At 45.7% G+C, this 16,779-nt stretch overlaps 1 protein-coding gene across 3 annotated transcripts in view; it reads right to left on the bottom strand.

Annotated features, from left to right (window-relative positions):
• Window positions 1–16,779, bottom strand: part of Nrp1 (neuropilin 1) — a 139,713-nt gene that overhangs the window by 71,393 nt on the left and 51,541 nt on the right. For all 3 annotated transcript variants that reach the window (XM_005345924.3, XM_005345923.2, XM_005345926.3), the window contains exons 4-6: window positions 12,177–12,358; window positions 7,355–7,582; window positions 1,214–1,369 (exon numbers count right to left, since the gene is read on the bottom strand). In XM_005345924.3, the coding sequence (XP_005345981.1) occupies window positions 1,214–1,369; window positions 7,355–7,582; window positions 12,177–12,358 (566 nt within the window). The remainder of the gene's footprint in view (window positions 1–1,213; window positions 1,370–7,354; window positions 7,583–12,176; window positions 12,359–16,779) is intronic.

The following is a 16,779-nucleotide window of genomic DNA, read 5'->3' as shown; positions in this document are numbered from 1 at the left end:
TTTTTTTTACAGATGAGGTTTTAACTAGCCAAATAAGTGCAGAGGTTTTGGATTTCATTTGCCTTTCCATCTCCAATCAGATTTGGGGCAGAAGATGTCAGAAGCCCTCGCAGAACTCTGAAACACGCAGGCCACACCCAGGGCTCCTTCCCAAGCCACTATGCAGGGCAGCAAAACCAGGTTTTTCTTTGTCTGACCTTCAAAAGAACCCTTAGCCACACGAACTTCAGGCAGTATTTCTTTTTTTTTGTTTGTTTGTTTTATTTTTCTGTTGTGCAGAGGGGTTGTAACACTGGGAACTGAATCTAGGGACTCCTAAATTACAGGCGAGTATTCTACCACTGAGCTATTTCCCCTGCCCTGAGCACTTTTAATAAGATCTTTAAAAAATACCTTGCTCTCTTTATTGGGAATGTATGTGAAACAAACAGAAATATTCTCCTTTTCCAGGCTGGGTCTCAGGCTTAGCAGGTTTACTGCTTGCCTAGCACGGACCAAGCCCGGGGTTCAATCCTAGCATTCCATATCTGGATAAGGTGCTGCACACTTGTAACCCCAGCACTTGGGAGTTAGCGGCAGGAGACTTAAGAGTTAAAGGTCATCCTTGACCGGACCAGCGTGGTGCACATGAGATTCTGTCTTCAAAGAAAAATTAGAGCTGGTTAGATGGCTCAGCAGGTAAAAACCTTTGCCACCAGAATCCACACGGTGGAAGGACAGAACTGCTATCTATAAGCTGTTGTCTGTCTGTCTGTCTGTCTGTCTCTGTTTCTCTCTCACACACGCAAACACAGAGTCCCCCATGGTCTCCCATGGCCAACAGTCCTTGTGTGTGACTGATTTGTGTATCAGCTACCCCTGGCTGGTTCTGCCAGGAACTGCCCTTTGTGGTTCCTGACACCTGTGCCATGGAGGTGCCAGGGAAGCCCCCAGGTGACCTCTCTCATTGTTCCCAGGCCATGTCCAGTCATTTTCCACTTCCCTAACTGCGGAGGCTCACATAATTTTATGGAGGAAATACACCAAATGATATTTTTCCAACGGACACTCACACACAAAAAGCTTTTTTTCTTTCTTCACAGAAAAACAAACAGTGGGCACCGCCGTTCACAGAACATTTCTCTAGCGTTTTGTGCGGCCGCAGGTGTAGGAGAAATAATGGGCTGTGCTTACTACGGGACTACGGGGCTTTGTGAGACGGGCACGCACTGACCTTCAGAGACGCTGCTCTGTAGCACGCTGTAGTTGGCCGAGAAACCTTCCTTTGCTATTGCGCTGTCGGTGTAGAAGACCATGGAGAGAATGCCCGAGAAAGAGCGGATCCGACCCGGTGTTTTCTGCCCGCAGTAGCGCCCGATGTGAGGGCCGACTGGAAAAGTAGAGACACAGAGAATGTCAGATTGTCTTTTCTCCTACAGAAGATGCAAAAATTCCCATTTATACGCACAAGCCTCAGCAGGACACAAAGACTGCTGTAGCCTCGCGTGAGTCTCTCCTGGTTAATTGGTGAACAGTGCAGATGCTGGATGAACCTGTGGAGAGGAAGGGAGCTGAAACTGGCACTCACAGTCATAAACATACCCTCCAATCAGCACGGCTGTTCTCGGGAATCAATGCCACTAAGACCAGAGTTCACATCCCCAGTGCCTACAAGTAAAACAGGGAGGCTGTGGCATCGCGGCCCAGCTGTAAGCCCAGAACTCAGAATGGAGATCTCAAAGACAGGCTGGTGAGTGAGCTCTGCAGTCCATGAGAGCTCTTGCCTCAGAAAATAGAGAGGAAAGCAACAGAGGAAGACACCCAATGTCTTCACATGAGAACACATGCTATATACATATATACTCACAAGATACATACATATACATGTTAAAAAATGAAACAAAGGCAAAAGGGGTGGCTCCTGAGAAATGGTACCTGAGGTTGCAGACACATACATTGAGAGAGAGAGAGAGAGAGAGAGAGAGAGAGAGAGAGAGAGAGAGAGATCTTTCTTTAATAGTAAAGAATGTCATTTCGACCAAGCTGTTTCTAAAGCTCAGCAGGAAAAGACACCAGCTAGGCAAGTTCCAGGATGTCTAATTTCTTCTTTCCCCAGTAGAGAGCCTGGGGAAGACATAATGTCCCAGGAAGCATCCAGACCACACAACCCAGGTTTCCTTCCTCATTCCGTTACACAGCCCTGGATGCTAAGCCACCCACATCATACACTTAGACAAAATCTTTGACAAAACACTTCTCAGGGCTGAGTCCACTGACTTATAGACAGTTCTAACCATTCAAGATTTAGAGACTACAAACACTGATATTTTATATAAGTTATTATATAACTCACAAGTTATATAAGTTATTATAAGTTCCAGTCAAAATGAATGGATGTGTTTTCTAAATTCTGTGTTTAACTCTTCCAAACCCAAGAATGGGGATTGTACTACACTATGTTTAATGGCCATGAAACGGCCTACAGCAACCATTTGTACCCAGTAGAGGTATGTCTGCCCCAGGCCATGAACGGCCCAGAACAGTAATTAATTTGTGTTAAAGTCAAATTCTAATTTGGGTCACGTAGCTGTGCCTTTGCTGAAGTGTTTTAACCCAACCCTGAGGATGAGTCACATAGGGCAGAAGCTCCTTGCAGTCGCGGGTCCTCTCCACAGATCTGCTCAGATCAACGAGACAGAAAAGCACTTATTTTCTCCCTCGCATTTTTATCGCATATATGGTAAGGACAGACCAGATGGCTTGGATTGTGAGGCACAGACCCCCACCCCCACCACCAGAAAACCACTGTTCTGTGCACTTTAGTTGAGACTCACAGCTCTGCCTAAGAATCCCAGGTGGTAGCCTTTCCTTGCTTCCTGGGGTGGAGGGACAGGTTTTCAAAAGGGTCATGAGTCTCCAAGGATCAAGCATGTAACTGGTGCCTTTGGGGGTAAGGTGATCCAAATATCATTGCAAAAGTGAATTCCACAAGAGTTGGTCTTCTCAAAGCCTCTAGGAACCACTGACTTTCTAGTGGGATCCAATCTGAACACTTCGTATTTCAGAGTATGTAGATCCTTGGTTTTCAGTTTCACCGGTTTGACCTCTTAAACTAACCAACCAAACAAACACATAGTTCAGTTTATTTCTGTTGCCCTTTGAGAAAGGTTTAATGCGCATGCTAGAATGGCCTCAACCTCACTGTGTAGCTGACAATGACCTTGACCTTCCAATCTTTCTGCTTCCACTGTTAGAATTACAGGTGTGTCCCACTATGCCTGGTATATGCAGTGGGGATTGAACCGGGGCTTCCTTAGCCCTGGTTTATCATGGTTTATCATGAGGTAAGCAAATCTACCTACTGAACTCCATGCCCAGCTTTGACACAATACTCTTTGCACATGTGAATTCAGGGCTTTGTGTATGCTAGGTAAGCACTCTGCCCACTAAGCCTCAGCTCCCAGTCCACTATGCGTTGCCCTAGTTATCCAGTTATTTGGAGTGTTCAAAGTCATCAACCAGGCTGAATTCAAAGACCGTTCTCTCTGCTATCGCCCTGTCGCTGGAAACACAGAATGTGGCATGTGACGTGGTCTACCGTGAAGGAAACACAGGGGCATTCTGGGATGGAGACTGATAATGATCCTGGAAAGGGCATCACATCAGACAATAGCTTCGAACGTTGCAAAGGGAATTTCGTTACATCTGCTTCAGAAAATGGAACTCTCATTGTTCCCACTTCTTTTCAGCTTAATCTTGGCCTGGATTTCTTCTCCAAGTGCTAGCTCTGTGCCAGGCTTTCTTCATTCTGCATGGGAGGTCCTGCCGCCAATTCAACACCTCTTTTCTTGGCCAAGGAGCTCCAGGTTGTCCATAATGTATGCCCAAAAACCATCTTGCTGGAGCCAAGAACTCAGTTCTTCCCTTGCCTGGGATAAGAATCCCATTTTGGTCTGCAGTTATAAATGGGAGGCTTAGCGTCCATTCACCCTCTCCTCATGGTTCCCTCTCATTTAAATTCCTAGTGTGCTTTCATAATCTTTTACTTTAGTTTGTGGGCAAACTTTGACAATCCTAATCCTTGAGGTTGTTCCTTGATCACCACAGGCCCTGACCTTCCCGCTCAACACTGGCGAGGGAAGCGGCAGTACCCATGGAGGCACCGACAGCCATCTTCCCCCTCCCCTATCACCCCATTCCTTGGGGAGGGTGGCGGGGGGGAGTCTCTTTGAAAGAGGAAACAGAAGAGAACTTGTCTAATGCAGACTCATAATTTAGAGAGTCTCCATGACTCACTGGTTTATAATGTTGGAGGCATGCTGGGTAAATCTGCCTTCTGTCTTTTAGAACATTGCCCCCAGACAGATCCCTGTACGTTCCCTTAGGAGCCCTCAAGATACGAGAGTGTAAGGCTCTGGCGACAATAATACAAAGAGGTATTGAATTTTCGTGAACAACAGGGGGACCTCAGCTTCACAAGCTAATGCAATATTGATCTGAACCGGGAGGACAAGGCACTCTCATGCACAACGCCTGTGCTCATTTGTGTCGCATTCACACAGGGCTGCTGGTTTCTTCTCTCTGTAATTGTAGACCCAAAGGCCAAAGAGAAGGGTGAACATCATCACCAAACCCAGAAGTATAATGCAAAAAGTGAAGCACTGAGGACTTTCAGAAGGGGGATTTACAAGCTTTGAACAACAGCACCCTAGTCCTGTCAAGCTGGATGTGAAGGTGACGGGATGTCTGTCCTTCTTAGTAAAGAGAACCCCCACTCCACTGTTCTTTCTAATAATCCCAGCCCTGCCTCAGAATGAAGATAATGTGGTCTTCTGCCTTCTGAAATATATACAAAAACAAAATGTAATGAATTTTTTTGAGACAGTCTGGTACTCGCTGTGTTGTCTAGGTTAACCTTGAACTCATAGTAATCTTACTTAAGCCTTCCAAGTGCTGGGATTACAGGCATATACTGCCATGCTGGCGAAAGAGGTACTTTTAGTGAGAGATCTTTAATGAATCAGAAAGCAATCATTTCATAGGCACTAGACAGGCCACTTAACTTTTCATAAATTAATAAGCCTATTGGTAGAGAGTCTCTAGTGCACATTGGCAAACTTTTTTTCTATCCATGTGCTCCTACTAGGCTACTTTATATGTCCAAGTAAATAAAGACATCAACACTCATCCAGTTCTTAAGGAGCTCATTCCTGACCCTGCTGATGGGCTCTGCAATGTCTTTCTTCCCAGCTCAGACAGAATACTGGCACACCAGCAGTGTGAGTGCATCATCCCTAAGCTCCACAGGCCAGTCCACACACATTAGTATCCCTCTGCAGAGGTTGGCTTGGCACTCTGCACCAATCCCTTCAGAACTCATAACTCCGTGTGAGCCTCTGGAGAGCCAGGAGATGGAGATGTGTGACTTACAACCTACACGCCGTGAATTCAGAGTTTCAGAGCCAACTGCTTTTCTTCAAAGTCAATTTGTGTCAATGGGCAGCTTTCAATTACTTAGTCATTTAATTCGATGCTTGTGGTCAGATGGAGCATAAAGTCATGCGATGGCTAAAAGCCTTCTGAACCTTTTGGATGTTGTTTCAGGGAAATACAAGCTACTACATCTATTGGCACACAAACCGAGAGTGTTGAGCTACAGTGACAAAGATGTTTCTAGTGTCACCAGCAAAAGCCCCAGGAGGGTCAGTTCCCATTTACTTCCAAAGAGAAAGCTATAACCACACAGTTGTGCTGGTGTTGACTGGATGAGGCCAGGCAACTATGAACAAATATACAAAGCGTTTGTGTTGGGGATATGGCTTGGGTGATTTAGTGCTTATCTAGTGTGCCCAGAGCCATGGGTTCAAGCCCCAGCATGGCATAAACCAGGTGCGGCAATGCATGCCTGTGACCCCAGTACCAGAGAGATAGAGACAGGAGGACCAGGATTTCCTAGCCATCCTCAGCTACATAGTAAGTTAGAGACCAGCTGGCACTACGTGAGAGCTCTGTCTCAAGAAGAAAACAAAACAATAACTTCTTCATATTCCAAAGCCACGGCTCTCTGGGAAGGAGTCAACTTTGCCATAGTTCAAACCACGGGTGCAGAAGGCTGGTAACTCTTCCATTGTTCTTAGTTTGAACACGGTGATTTTCTAGGACCAGAAAATTGCCACCTTAAGAAACCCTTGACACTAATAACAATGCGCCTCTTTCTAAAAAAGTCTTCTAAATAAGTTGGCTGATGGGACCTCCTCCTCCGATGCCATTTTTTAAATGAAAGTTCTAGAAAGGAAGGCTGCAAATTTGGCTTGTGAACAAATAAACCCGTTATTACACATCCCAGCTATTGCTACCACATTATTATAATACCGTTTTCCTAATTATCAGATTGAGTGCTTGGAAATCAAACAGCGCTGTGTTTGGGAAAATCTCATTATCTAATGAAAGAGTTCCTGTAGGATCATTATAGCCTTCTTCATAAGGTAAAAGAGAAAGAACAGATCAAACTAATGTTAACTCGTTCATTTACTAAACCGCAGTCCAAAGCTTCCCTAACACTAATAGTTTTCTTTGCTGTTGACTGATAAAATGACTGGAATTTCAATGTCTTTTTCAAGCACTATAAGCAGTTACCTTCATATTCTATCTGCTCTTCACTCACAATGAATTTGGCTTAAGAACACTGCCCTACCATTTTAGTGGTGGCTGTACATCTTCAGCTGCCAGCCATTGGACCCTTCTGGGCTGTCCTTTCAAATACATGCAGTCTTAGCAGGAACTGGGCTAAGTACAATCAATGTTAGCAACGCGGGCGGTTGCAGCAAGTTCTTTATCTTCCTCCCCTTGCTCAGACTCTTCATGGAGATTTTTGTATTCACTTTCTAGTTCTCCCAAAAAGTTCACAGATGTCCACACGGCTGCTTCCCCACCTTCCTCAAACCCATGCTCAAACGGTTTTGTCTTACTGTGGTCTGGCTTTACCATCCCATTTAGAATTTCAACTATACCTCCTCTTCCTGACAGTGCTGTCCCTTAATTCTGCTCCACTCTCCTTCTCTCATCTCTAAAATGAAAGATTTGATGTAAATTAACGTTTTAATGAACAGAAATGAAGAGATCAGGAAAACTGTTGCTAGCAGGCTATCACGGAAATCACTCAAAACCTTGAATTTTCTTTCACGGCCTCCACTGCCTATGTACATAGTGAAGGAGTTGGGACGGTCTTTTTAATCACAAAAATCCCACCCCTACCCTTCACATTTTCTTTTCCCTTGTCATCTTTGTCTATTGTAAAGAAATGATGTGTGCATTATGACATTTATAAAAGATTCCTCCTTTTTGAAGGATTTTCCCAGCTGTTCTTAAACGTTACCTTCAGGGAATCCATCCCAGATCTCCAGTCGGTCATAGCGACAGAACATTCCTCCTGGAGGATTTGAGTCTTGCTCCAGGTCAAAACTTTCAAACTCCAGGATAATCTCAGCCATCTTCGGCGCAAATATGATGTAGGTGCACTCCAAGCTGTTGGGGTACTTTTCAGGGAACCCCGGGGACTTTATCACTCCACTGGGAGCTGTATAGTTCTGAGAACATTCGGGACCTGTGAGCAAGAGACAAAAGGAACACAATGGGAATGTCTCAGAAGCACAAGAGGAACGGGGAGAAGGCAGAGGGTTTCTAGGAAAAGGCTGCCATTCTCACCACCATCGTTGCCAGTTCGCTGCTCGGCCATTCCCTAACGCCGACCTACATGGTAAGTCAGGCTAAGGTTTACTGTGCTCACGGTAGTTTCGCATTTGTGTAGAGCAACTGAAAAGCATCTGCTGTTACAGGCAAAAAAAAAAAAAAAAAAAAATCGGGGGGGGGACACAAATATAAAATCATGTGGGAACAATGAGTAAGTAACCTGCAGAAATCTCAACAGAGCCCTAGAGAAATAATTACAGCCCCTTCAAGCTCAGATCTTTAAATCTCGAGGCTGACAGCCGTTTATTGGTGAAATAGAACATTTACAGAGGCGAGGGAGAGCATTCAGCCTCGAGAGTTTGGGTTTCGGATTCCCCTGGCAGTGAGTCGGTCACTCTGCCAGATGTGACCTCTGTCTCTTTGACAAACTGAATGTGAAAGGTAATTCGTACACGGACCCCGGGTGACTTGACTTACTCTGAGCGGTGTTGACACAGGTGCGTGTCAACGTGTGGCAGTTAGTGAGGGCACCATAAACTGCGATTACAGCCCCGACGCGAGGCGTCACCTGATATCAACGCTGACACTATCACCTTCCGCCAAGACTCAGCTGCGCGGTATACCATTCTAAAGCTGCTCGTTCACAGGCGTGTGTGCAGAAGGTGCATATTTACAACGTGTGATTTTAATGGCTGTTCAGGGTTATCAAGACTTTGCAAACTGTGCTGATTTGTGATCGCAAAACAAGAGGAGGTGGGCATGCGTCACAGGCTGACCTTGCAGCTGTGTGAATGAGCAAGACTTCAGTCCAAGGCATCCTGCACCAAACAGGGCAGGGTAGTCTATGCAGCCCAAAAGCCAACTTTCCCTTGTGGCCACTACTGCTCTGATCTTCAAGTAGCCATACTTAAAGAAAGCAGAGAAAATGGGACACCCCTTCCCCTTTAAAGATCTATTGATTTTATTTTTATGGTCATACGTGTTTGCCTGCATATATGTGTGCACCACAGGAGTACCTGGGGCCCTCAAAGACTGAATTAGCCTGGAATTAGAGTTAAGGATGACTGTGAGTTACCATATGAATACCGAAGACCCAACTTGAATCCTCTGAAGAGCAAAAAGTGCTCTTAAGAACTGGGCCATCTCTTCAGCCTGGAAAACAGGGTCTTTTGAATCTCAGTATTGAATCTGAGAACATCCAAGTCACCTTCTCTTTGTCTGGCTGTGGCTCTCAGGCTGCTGTAGGAACTCCAAGAGTTGATGAAATAAGGTGACGAGTCAAGTCTGTTCCTTGGCTCTGGGTGTGCAAGTGCACATGTCTCTGTGTGCAAGTGAATATGCATGCAGGGGCCAGAGGGTGGCCTCTGCTGAGACAGGGGCTCCGACTTCCACCCAGAGCTCACCTGGGGCTCACAGATTAGCTAGTCCGACTGACCAATGACCTGAATCTGTCTCCCCAGGCACATCCCGTCACACCCAGCGTCTTACTTGGGTGTTGGGGATCAAATTCACATCATCATACTTGTAGGGTAAGTACTGTTCTGAACTGAGTAGCTTTCTGAAGTGCCCGATGACTTGAAGTAACTCCTTAGACAGATAGGCTTATTGACACTTAGGTCAATAAGCTTCTTTCCCATTGGAGGCTCTGGCAACTCTTGAGAGGAAAGTTGGCTGACTAACCTCTGAGTTAGCACAGCCGAGGATGGAAGAGATCAAGGCTTGTTATTTGGATATAATACACCTGGCCTTATAAGACCTGTATATGGTCTGTTAAGAAAGCATTTCAAACCTTATGTGGGGTTCACACTACTCTGCTCTGTCTCCACGTGTTAATTGGTTTGATTATAGCTAAAGGCTCAGGGCCTTGCTGTATTTTGACAGGTTCATTCTAGGTAAATGTTCTCACTCCATTCTGAATGCTCAGGGAGCATCTGAGATGACAGTAATAATGCCAAGTTGAGTCATATGTTACATGTGGAATATATACAAACACATACACTATATATACCATGATTACATAAAAGCATATTGTGTATTGTTATGCTAGTTTATAATCACATAGCTAATAAATAATAAATGCAATATCACATATGTTATATAATATATGATGTATGATATTGGCAATCTTAGAATTTCACTTCTGAGATGTAGTGTGTCTTTACGTCTCAATCTCCTCTCTGGGGAAGAAACATCTTCCTTAGATCGTCAAAGGCAAGGTGCACAGACAGCTCTAAAGCAGGCTTTAATACCTCCTCCTGAGAAAGGTCAGCATGCCCAGATGAGATTATGGTTCAGTGAGACAAAAAAGTATGACCAGCTCTGATTCCACTTTCAGAGCTGCATAACTTTCAACATTTCCATGGTGCTTGGCCATACCATAACCATGTACCACTGGAAGTGATCCCAGTCTGCGTAGGGCTTGATACAGCAGAGAATTCCCAAGGGGGTGATGGGAGGTCTGTGCTGAGTGACACGGACTCCATGTAGCTGAGGATGACATTGAACTTCTTGTCATCTTGGCCTCATCTTTCAAGGGCCATGTGCGTGTGCACACTCCCAGCCCCAGAGGGGTGGCTTTCGCTGTTGTCATTTTTTAACCGTTGCCTTTTTCATTATTATATAAGTTTGCCCCAATTGCAAAAAATGCGTCCTCCAAAGGGGATGGACAGTGGCCAGAGAGGGCTCAGGAACTGGCAGGAGCTCCCAGGGCTGAACAGGAGTGAGGCCAGCACGGGAGGGAGGAGTTGCATGGAGGACCGTGCTGTAAAGACAAATCTGGAGGTGTACCGATCTCCGGCTATGACCGGAAGATGACAAGTATCTAGCGCGGCTACAAGAAGGCACCTCTGAATGTTAATGGCCAAAGGGATAGGCAATTGTCATAGCTAAGGTGTTTTCTTGGCTTTACGGTTAGATAGGGTTCCCCGTGTGCCAAGAGTTTAAACTCCTTTTAGCTGAGGATGACGATGAGATTCTGCTACTCCTGCCTTCACCACACCTAGTTTGTTTGGTGTTGGGGTGGAGTCCAGGAGTTCAGGGTAGGTGGGCACTCAAGCAATTGAGTAATACCCCTCCCTGACCCAGGTTAAATATATAGACCCTTAATTACACAGTCTCTCCCTAGCTTCACCGTTCAGTCCCTGACACTGCGGTCCATAGAAACTCCCTGACCTCCTTGAGTAGCAGAGCCAGGGACCCAGGTCAACAAACAGGACAAAGGAAGTATGGCAGGCTGGAGGCTGGAGGTGTGAGTGTCCCAGGGAAGTTCCTTTAGGTGAACGCTGGGCGAGTGGTCCAAAGTTCCAACATCAGGGAGCACAGACGTAAGGGAAAATAGGGGCACTTGGGAGAGATTCTGGGTGGTCCGGGGAGGAGCAAGGAGGTTCTAAGGCTACCAGGCAGGACAGTCCTGTCCTTAGCTCTTGGGATTTGAGTGGCGAATTCTCATAATCATAACCCAGTGCCTGAACACTTCAAAGCCAGCATCTAAAAAATTAATTTCCTGGTTGCATTAAACTATGATCGATATAATCCACATTTTTTTTTAGAAACTTCTGAAGTTGCTGAGCCCTGAAATAAGTGCTGAGTTTTCAAAAGATCAGTCATCCACGAGTTCTGTACCATTAGATGACTGCTGAGGAAAAGTGTGTATTTATGCATTAATTTTGTGAATATTTCTATGCAGAATATATGTGCAGAAATGGAAAAGTGGTTTGTTTTTTTTTTTTGCATTTCTCAAATAGAAGCAACCGTGTTGGGAAATGAAACAAATTTTACACACGGAAATTTGAAGCTACTAAGAGAAACATTGGTAGATGTAATATGTGGGTGTACAGTATGCATATATACACGACATTCTGTGTACTGTAGACAGTGTATGCACAGAGGACAACCTGGGCATGGGCCTAGAAAAAGTCGGGTTAACTAGGAATGCTTCCTGAGTGGGTAGAGAGCTTGGCTGGCCTGCATGAAGTCGGAAGTTCCATCCCCACCAGGGTATAAACTGTGTGCGGCCACACACTTGTGACCCTCCTACCTAGAAGGAGGGAGCAGGACAGAGTTCAAGGTCATTCTCAGCCACACAGTAAGCTGGAGACCAATTTGAGTTAGAGTCCTTGAAGGGGGCCAGAGAGAGATGGAGAAGAAGAGAGAATATATTAAACTCCAGTAGCACTCTAATTTATTTCTGGAAAAGATAAGAATCAATACAAGAATTCAATGTGATGCACTGAATTTAAATAGCCAACAATGGTGTCACACATTAGGGTAACACTATTTTTTTTTAAAAATTTCTGAGTATTCTTTATCCATTTTAAACATACTTCTGCCATACCATGGATATATTTTCTTTATTGAAAATATCTCCCAATATTTCTATAAGGGAAATGTTAAATGCTTTATGAAAGGATAAAGTCATGACCTCATCTTTTTTGTCACGTGATCTTTTGGGATATCAGACAACCCTAAAGACTAATTTAGTCACTCTTGTTCTTATGGAAGTCACTTACCCCGCTTGAAGATTTCATAGCGGATGGAAAAGCCTGCCCCGTGCGTCTCGTAGTCAGAGACAAATCTGATGAAGAGGAAGGGCCCTGAGGACACCACGGGAGAAGGTGCGATCTTCCCACAGAACTTGCCCCATGGGCGGCCGTTTTCGTTGTCTCCATCAATCACCTCCACGTAGTCATACCTTGCAAACAAGAAAGGGAGGTACTGTGAGGTGGAGAACAAGGTCCTCTCGACTTCAAAATTTGGGAAACTTCACATCTGGTATGGTCTGTCAAGGGGGAAAATGCACCATCTGCATTTAGCGCTGCTCCGCATGGAGGGAAGAGACACAGAGGGAGAGGCAATAATTAAAATGGACCGCCTTGCCTGTGCACATCATCAACAGCACAGAACCATTAAGAATAATGGTGTCCATTATACTTGCAGACAATGTCAGTTAAAGCAACCAATTAGCAAGAAAAAGCAAACTCTCTGAAGCACAATTCTCTATTATTAAGTAGTGTGGCTTTGTCTGTGGTAGGGGTGTCCAGCGCATAATGCGGGGCATTCTTTTCAAACTGCGAGGTTCTCTTATGAATTCGGAATGTCTCCTTGGCTGGAGTGTCCCGTGAACAATACTTTGATTTCTGTGAGCGACCTTCTAAACATATGGCCAAGGAATAATAAACAGATTCTTCACTATTTAACGCCATTCTGTCCAACTCCAGTCTTCTGAGAAAGGACTCTCTCTTTAGCCGCATTCAGTGGCTGAGACGGAATACCTCCCCAGCCTACACTTGTGCCACAAAGCATGGTTTCAAGTCTGGAAGAAGAGGGGAGGGGAGGGTTGTAAGACTGGAAAGCAACCTTGTTTATACCCGGCAGACAGAATCTTTAAAGGGAAAAGAATTAACACAACTGTGAAATTATCAAGGGAAACTCAGACCTCATATCATACTGACGGGACCAAATGGTGAGGGGGTCACAGTGGGTGAACGTGTGCTTGGAGCGTAAGGATCTTTAAAAGGCAGAAAACCATCAGCAGCAGACACTAGGTGTCCTGGAGCAGAACGAGGTTTCTATTGGTCTGTTGTTGTATTGCTTAGTGTTTTGCTTCTGTCTTCCTTCCTTCCTTCTTTAAAACTTGAGCAGGTGTATGTGTGTGCGTGTGCATGTGTTTGTGTGCTCATGTGTGTCTGTATGTTCGTGTAGGTGTGTGTGTGTGTGTGTGTGTGTGTGTGTGTGTGTGTGTGTGTAGGTCAGAGGTTAGGCTGGGCTGACTGGGCAGTGAACGAGCCCTAGGGCCCCTCATCTTCACCTTCCAGCGCGAGTGGTTGTAGATGCATACTGCCACGCCCAGCTTTATATGTGGTTCCTGGGGATTAAAACTCAGGACTTTGCGCTTGTGCAGCGATTGTTGTGCCTAATAAACCATCTCCCCAGCCCTTCCATTCCGTTTATTTACCAAGCCACCCGGGAGACCGGCAAACCTGACTTATCTTCATTTTTTTTTCCCCTAGAATTCACACAAAAACCATTGCAACCCATTTATTTTAAACCTTAACTTGCTGTGATATATTCATTTCAGGCCCAGCTAAAATATGGCAGTCACGTAAACTGTATTTGGCAATTTAAAAGAAATCAAGTGGGGGAAATTTTAATGATGACCATTGGTCATTAACCAAACTGCCAGGGCCCATGACTTATGTCTACGGAAAACCCAGGAGACAGTCGCCAGGATGATGTCACTGCTTAGAGTGGTCAGCTCATGGCTCTCTAAATTAAAGATGACATTACCTCATCAGTTAAAATTGTCTGCCAGCTCTGTGTATATCGAGAAAAAAAAATAAAGCTGGCATTGACGGAGCTAAGCATTAGCATATGTGAATTATTATTATTATATTATATATGTCCAAACACCGTTTCCCTTGTGGGGTCTGTTATTTCCAGTAGTAATCACGGGGCCAGCTAACACCTCCCATATCACTGACCCTTTGTGAAATGTGGAAATGCATTGAGAAATTGTCCCTTTCAATCTCATCCCTGGCAGAGATCCTTTATATTTAAAAGATAAAGGGGAGGGGAGCAGACAAGAGAGGAGGAGAAAAATATATTTAAAACCCTCACACCAACTTTCAGAAGTACCAGAGGAAGAACGAGTCTGGACCCACCACAGCCTCCCCTACCCTGCTTTATGGAGTGATGTCTTTCATGTACTGCAGGCTCTGCCCCGCGCTTTCTTCTAATCTAACTGTGATTTGAACTGCTTGCTGTGTGTTTGGTCTGGCCACCGCACCCCCCAGCTTTGCAATATAAGCTTTCACTCCAATCTTGACAAGGCATGAATACTAAGTGACTAAATCCTGGTGCGTGCTGCCTTCCAGGCACAAATAAGAGAGGTGGGTCAGGCACTGTGAGGGAGGAAGGCCCCTTCTGCGGGACGGGCTTTCTCCCAGGTATCAGAGTGCTGGGCAGACTGCTGCCAGAGAATCTCAAGGGAGGGGGAGGAGGGAGCTAGTATTTTAATTCATATATTCTCTGGTAGTAAATACCAGGCCCTCCCCTTGGCAACCGCGTAAGCTATTTTTAAAAGTGAGAGGGGTGTGAATTAGAATCCCTTCCCAGCAAGAGATAAGCCATAGACAGTGCCAGTGTTAGGAAATTGAGTTATTCAGGGATACTGTAGTCACATTTGGGTGCTGGAAGGCTGCTAACATTTCAGCACTCCCTGCAAAGTACTATCCAATCAGGCCCCAAGGAACACAGGGAATAGGCTTTCTCAAACACATTCAGGAGAGTGGATCCTGCCCAAGCTGTAAGAGAAGTGTCACTGAAGGGGTAAAGAGGAAGCAGCTGGCATCTCCCTCTGGAGCTGACACTGGTCCCACTCCCCACCATTCTCCCATCAGACACCATGCCCAGAATGCAGCTGGTGGGCCAGCTTCCTTCCCTGGAACACCAAGGCGACTTCACTCAGCCCTCACTGGCCCTGTGCCCAGGATCCCAAGTTTGCAAATTTTGACATTCCCTCCCACCACCACTCCCTTCCCACCTTCAACCCAAAAGGCTGTGCATTGCTCTGCTGCTGCTGCCTGCCAGGGAGGCGCACACCCTGGCTTAGAATGTCAGGATCCTCAGCTGAGGCACCCGGCCCTGCAGAGTGAGAGAGAAGGGGGCACCTGTTTGGCTCCAGCAGCTTGGGGAGACTTGAAAACTTACACCTGAGGAATCTAATTAATTCAGGAAGCCACAGCGGAAACTCTACCAGCACAAGTTGACTCCTCCTGTTGGGGGTGGGTGGGATGCATGCTCCAAGTAACTAGGGAAGGGGTCGCCCTTCCAGGTGGGGATTCAGGAAATGACCCCATTCTGTCCTCCATGTTCACAATGTCGACGTGGCTCCTTGATCATTGCAAAGAAAATGTAATCTTCCTAGGGAATGTAAACTTAGCATGGATTTTAAAATGATTCAGAAGGCAGCCAACACTTTTGGGTGGCATTCTTCAGCTAGAGTCAGTCAGAATCTTTGTTGTGTGATGGAGGCGGCTGAGCAGATGCGTACTTCCTGGAAGGCAACATCCACATAGCCTTCTGCAATTAAAATGGGTCGTCCCTCAGTGACTTGGAATCAAGCCCTTCAGGAGCCTCTGACCTTTGCCTGCATTAATTCCCAACCTCACCCCACCTGATGAAAGAGCTCTAATCTTGACAGTCATCCAGGAGAGTGATAAAACAATAAAGAGTTCCTTCTTAAGAATTCCTGTAGCCTTCAGGAGCAGAGGTTGACTGATCTCAGAGTTCAAGGCTATCCTGGTCTATAGGGCCAGTTCCAGGATAGCCAGGATTGTACAGAGAAACTCTGTCATGAAAGAAGGAAAGAAGGAAGGAAGGAAGGAAGGAAGGAAGGAAGGAAGGAAGGAAGGAAAAGAAAGACCACGGGATTATTTTTCTTTCCTTTTGAAAGGCCTGGATTATGATTTTAGGAAAACGGTCAAGAAGAACAAACAGTGCCCAGGGACTGAGAAACACAGTGGCTCACTGCAGAGTGGCTCCAGCCTCAGAGGTGTGTGGTGGTGAGCAGATGAGGAATAAGCCTCACTTGAGCCAGGTTTTCTCAGGAAAGCACAGATGATCCATAATACTGTGGTAGAGACACTAATAGAAGAAAAGCCAGCCCTCTATAGGATGTTTCCTGAGACAGAGAGGTACTGTGCCCATCTCCCTCCACCTGGCTTCCACACATCCTGGAGCCAGTAGGAAGGAGCAGTCTCAGGGTGGATGTCTTTCTGATCCTTCGATAGGATCTCCCCCTCATCCCTACCATGGCACAAGTGCAATCACAATGGAGAAATCTGGTCCCCAACATCACCCCTCCCCAACTGTGAAGGAAACATGTCTAGCTCTGAGTACGAGTACACATTGATCTCTGGGCTGGGAGATGGCTCATTCATTGCAGAGTTTGCGGAAGACATGGGTTCAATTCTTAGCACCCATATGGTGTCACAACCAACTGTAACCCCTGGTTTAGGAAATCCCGCAGGCATGCATGTGGTAACAGGCAAAAAATTCTTATATATCTTTATCTTTATCTCTCTCTCTCTCTCTCTCTCTCTCTCTCTCTCT

Source organism: Microtus ochrogaster, chromosome 4 (genome assembly GCF_000317375.1).
Source record: "Microtus ochrogaster isolate Prairie Vole_2 chromosome 4, MicOch1.0, whole genome shotgun sequence".
Classification (NCBI taxonomy): domain Eukaryota; kingdom Metazoa; phylum Chordata; class Mammalia; order Rodentia; family Cricetidae; genus Microtus; species Microtus ochrogaster.
Note: the sequence above shows the minus strand (reverse complement) of the source record. Positions and strands in the feature narration are given on the sequence as shown.